This window comes from Antrostomus carolinensis, unplaced genomic scaffold (assembly GCF_000700745.2).
Source record: "Antrostomus carolinensis isolate BGI_N321 unplaced genomic scaffold, ASM70074v2 scaffold26653, whole genome shotgun sequence".
Taxonomy (NCBI): domain Eukaryota; kingdom Metazoa; phylum Chordata; class Aves; order Caprimulgiformes; family Caprimulgidae; genus Antrostomus; species Antrostomus carolinensis.
The window spans coordinates 1,672-6,678 of NW_010304846.1; the positions used below are offsets into that span (position 1 = coordinate 1,672).

The 5,007-nt window shown below is 52.4% G+C and overlaps 1 protein-coding gene across 1 annotated transcript; it reads right to left on the bottom strand.

Moving 5' to 3' along the window:
• Positions 1–259: 259 nt before the first annotated feature.
• On the bottom strand, positions 260–2,015 carry LOC104520240 (transcription factor MafG). The gene is made up of 2 exons (XM_010164614.1): positions 1,952–2,015; positions 260–1,863 (listed from the first exon to the last, which is right to left on the bottom strand). The coding sequence occupies exons 1-2, from the start codon at positions 1,985–1,987 to the stop codon at positions 1,411–1,413; spliced, it is 489 nt and encodes a 162-aa protein (XP_010162916.1). The 5' UTR covers positions 1,988–2,015; the 3' UTR covers positions 260–1,410.
• Positions 2,016–5,007: the final 2,992 nt, after the last annotated feature.

Consider the following 5,007-nt stretch of genomic DNA (forward strand, 5'->3'; position numbering starts at 1 on the left):
AGCACCTTTGCCTGTGTGCCAAAATCCTCCTGGAGAATTTGGAGAGATTCCAACTCAATCTCTCGGTCAAGCTTGGCGAAAATGATGGCAGCATCAAACGACAGCACATGGCAAAGGCAGCCACTGGCACCACCACACCACAGCGCCACGCAACAGCTCAGAGAGCACAGAGAGCGCAACACGAGGGGACACAACGGAAGCCAGCAAGGTCGAGAATAAGTCACTTTTGGTACAATTGCAAAAAGATATCAAACAGGACTTGCCTCTTTTTTTGTCTTTTTCTAAGTTTTATAAATAAAGTCTGATAACTCTTTATAAAAACTAACCTCAGAGCCACAAACAGTTTGCGGGAGGTTCATGAGAAACTTTAAAATTATTTATTTATTAACTTTTAACTATCAAAGTCTCCGAGAATATTTCCCCATTCATATGGTCAAATATTCTCGCCCTCTCAGTTAAAAAAAGCTGACTATAAATACGCTCTCTCTTCTGTCTGATTTTAATTTTAAACTTAGATAATTTAATAACTCTTAAAATGATGTTTCTCTCTTTAAATAAAAGGGCTATTTAACCACATAAACTGGTTGTGTAAACCATCACACTAGAGACACTTGATACCCTCAAAACACGGGAACAACTAGTGATTTTGGTCTTGTTCAGTGCAACGCATTAGGCACAAAACCGGCCTGCAGTCAACGTGGTACCTTCCCTCCCTCCCCTGGGGTGCTGGGCCCCTGCAGGGACCCTGTCCCAGCTCCTCCCCATTGCTGGCGCAGCGGCAGCTGGGCACGACAGCATCTTCCTTTCCACCACTGCTAGTTTACACGGCTAACGCAACGGAAAGGAAGGAAGGAAACCCACTGTTAGGGCACAGAGGCACACCTAGAAAGGAATAAAAACCTATTACACAGAACACCCCAACTGCAACTATGGGTACCAAACGAGACAAAAGCAGCAGGTTCAGGTGCCTGGCAGTCAGGCATCGAGATGCACCACCTGGAAGAGTAATGAAATAAAAGCCTTTGGACATGACTGAAAATTAGGGTTCCCAGCCCCCAGGAAGAAAGCCTCCCTCCGGACCTTCCCCAAGCCCTTCCGTCACCCTGCCATCGGCCACGCCGCACAGACTTTCTTTGGCTAGAAAACCAAGATCTCGCAGTCTGTCCCATGGGCACCCAAGGGCCACAGACCGCTGGGTGGGAGGCTCTGTCTGCACAGGACAAGGGACGCATCACCACTGCTCATACCAATCTGGACACAACAAAATAAAACTGGAGTGATCAGCAGGCCAGTCCTGGGCCAAGTAGAAGGAACCCGGACCCATGTGGGGAGGGTTTGTGCTTTGGGGATTCCAGGCTGGTTTTGTGCCTAATTGCCCTGCACAGACAAGCTCAGGCAACACTCGCTTCACTAAGACCGGGCGTCCGTTTTGGATTTCACTATTGTGATGACACTGGTAGTAGCAACCTTGCCAGGGACAAGGGGCCCCATACTGGAGGTGAGAGGTCCCCGCGCAGGGGTCACGGGGCTCCGGGCCACGGTTCTGGCGAAGTTCTGGAGGGCCTCGTATTTGGAGCGGAGAGCATCGAGTTCCATTTTCATGCTGGCGTTCTCGGAGGCCAGCTTCTCCACTTCTTGCTGCAGCTCTGCCTTCTGCTTCTCCAGTTCCTCCTTCTGGGTAACGCGCTTGACTCTGCAGCTGGCCGCGTAGCCCCGGTTCTTCAGCGTGCGCCGGCGCTGCTTCAGCTGGATGATCTCCTCCTTCGACAGACCCCGTAGATGCTGGTTCAGCTCCCGCACAGACATGGTCACCAGCTCCTCATCTGTCAAGCTGGTCCCATTCTCGCCTGGCTCCCGCTTCACCTGGAAGAGAAGGCAGCACACACTTGTGAAACCTGGACAGATGCCTGCATCCAGCACCCACACCCCTTTCCTCCATCTGCCACTTTACCTTCAAGGCCTTGTTTCCTTTGTTGGGGGTCGTCATAACACGACAGCCTTGTCAGTCAGGTTCTGGAAAGGAAGGAAGGTCAGGTTAGCCCTCCAGGATGCAGCAGAGCCTGTGACATTCCCGTGCCAGGGTCCAGCAGCAAGGCCCCGTGCTGCTGCACATCCACTCCCCCCTCCCTGGACAACGCTCAACAAGGACCCAACTGAGTTGGACTCACAAGTGGCAGATTCTGTCCCCAAGCAGAAACTGCTGCCCTTCCACACCTCTACTCCTACAGAGACTTTGTGGCAATGCTTTTTATTTTTTTTGTTTGGGGTGGGAGAAATTAAAAAACTAGGAGGAGTCAGAATACATGGAAGCCACATTTTTAAAAATAGCCTGACAAGCAGCAGGCTGGGTCCAGAGCACGGCTGCTCCGGGCCAGTCATGCTGACTCAGCAGGCTGGCACTCTGCGCCTCTTGCTCCCAGCCTTATCCTTGTCACTCCCCAGCAGAGCGAGGCAGCCAGCCGCTCCCTTCCAACAGGTGCCCAAACACAGCCCAGAAACTCCCCAGGACAAGAGTCCTGACAGATTCTAGGTGCCCCCAAGGATCCAAACCACTACGGTTCAAGAACACATGACCCTGGGCAAGGAGCCTTTGCCTCCACAACACACCTCGCCGGGCACCCTGCGGGATCAGAGAACACCCCTGCTGTGCTCATGCCCCTCCAAACTTCTTCTGCTTTCCAGGGAACACAACACATCCAGGTTCAAGTCAAAGTTCTGCACCCAACCTTTCCCAAGAAGGACAACCTGATACCGCAGCACAAGGAAGCACCTGGGCACACGGGAATCCCATAACAGATTTGGGCCAATGCCTCAGCAGCCTTCACCTCACCTGGTCACACAAAGCTGACCCCAGCTGTAGGTCTCTTCTGCAAGAAAGTCCCTACTGACCCTTGGCAATGCTAGGATATGGAACCACCTCCTCATCTTTAGAGCCAAGGTATGCTCATAAGAAATCAACGATAAGGGTGGCCAAAACCAGAGTAGCGCAGACTCCTTCACTGCCACGGAAGACAGGACATCAAAACTGATAAGAGCAACTCCCAGGTCTGTTTTTACAGTCAATCATACCCAAGCTCCTGCTTCTGTCCCTACATACCTCCTCCTCTCAGGCTTTAGTTCAGAGCGCTCCTACCCTGCCCAGTGAATTCATCTGCTCAGATACTGCTTGACAGACATCGATGCACCTCAAACAGCCAGGAACTGCACATCTCCTTAAGCAAGGTAAGCATTCCTCTGCAAGCACAGCCTACAAACACCTTTTGTCTATTCAGTACCACTCAACAAAAATTGTGTTTGCTACCACTTTGCTAAATGTAAGAGGCACTGATGTACAGTTATAGCCAAGAACCAGATGCACAAGTCAGCAAATACGAATTTATGTTCTTCTAGCAGCTGTGGCACCAGCTTCCCACAATCCATCTACCACCTATTAGAGGTGAACAGGGTCAGCGTTCCCCAAGACACCGGCAGAGACGTTCCCAAAGCCTCCAGCCTGCCAGGACGCAGGCTATTTATACCCAGAGAACAATGCTCCTTCCAATGAGACGTCCGCTACAACCTGACAGTGCTGGTGGAGAAAGGGTCACTTTGCCACTCGAGGAGGGGAGCTGCACTGAAGCAGGATGAATAGCACACAAGCAACTGCTTCATAAAACAAGATATTCACTCTTTCTTTCCTCTGCTCCTACTTGGAAAACAACACAGCTGCTGGGAAAAGATGAGAAGGAAGGGAGCAGCTGGGGAGACCACTGATGTCACCCCTGCAGCACCTCTCTGCACCATCCTCTAGCAAGCGTACGGAGCCAAGGGCAGGTATGGTCAGCGGGACTGCAGAAATTTGCTTGCCTTGTGGCACTAAAGAATTTCCAGCTGCTTGGCAAGCACTCAAGCTTCCCTCATTACAGCAGAGCTGAAACAAAACAAACAAGGCAACAAGCGTGCTGCATCAGGCAGGGTGTTGGGAAGAGAGCTCCTTGGGGCAGGCTGGGGAAGCAGCAGGGCTGCTTGCACAGTCCAGACCATGCAAAGTCCCTTCCCAAGGGGATCCACATGAGACACAGCAACACACAAGTCAGTCAACAGAATGGGAAGAATGATGCAGAGACTAGCTGTTGGCTATTTTTTGGGTCGCCTTTGAAGGATCAGAGACAGGTTTAATTGGCAGCTTGCAGAGAGGACACCCAGAGAACTGGCACAATGACAGAGATCAGACTTGGCCTAACTCTCCAGACTGCTGATTGCTCAGCTTTTGATAGCTTCCTGAAGAAAGATCACACTGAAAAGTGCCAAACGCAATGACTGCAATGAAGAAAATGCAGCCTCAACACATTTCCCCAGAGCTCAAAAGGCCTGAACTCAGCACAAGTGCAGCCAATTCTCTCCTCGGCTCAAAGGCAGCGTGAGGGAGCTGACAGCACCACGCATGATTCAACGCAGGCCCCATTCTCCACATTCCTGATCGCAGAACCGTGCCACGAGCCCGTGTAAACACGGTGACGTCACCCGTTCCAGCGCAGGCTGGCCCGGGGACAGCGCGGAGAGGGAAGTAGAGGAAGGGGCTGCGCTTCACAGCGCCGGGCGGGCAGAGGAGCGTGGTTTGCTGGCAGCGGCTGGGCACGCCGCAGGAGAACTCTCTCCCGGTGTGGGTTTCGTACTCTATTTGCTTTCTGGAAAATTAGCTCACGCAGCCCTCCCAGGAAGCCAAACAAACCAGATGACTCCCCCAGTTACACACGAAGCCAGGACAGTGGCTCTCCCACCACCCCCTCTCCCCTTGGAGTCCCCGGTGAGCTCACATCCAGCCCAGGGCCTGGTGACAGCAACACTTCTCTCAAGGAATCAACCCACCCAAACTGTTTTAACACTGTGTACACAGAGAAAGGAAAGAGCTGGCACTGGGGAGCCCCTTCCAGCCTCCCGGGAGTGCTTTCCTCCAGCCACGCAGCTCAAGTGTTGCAGATCCTGGGCATTTGGAGAGGACCCCAGCTCTGGACAGCAAGAGCCCCG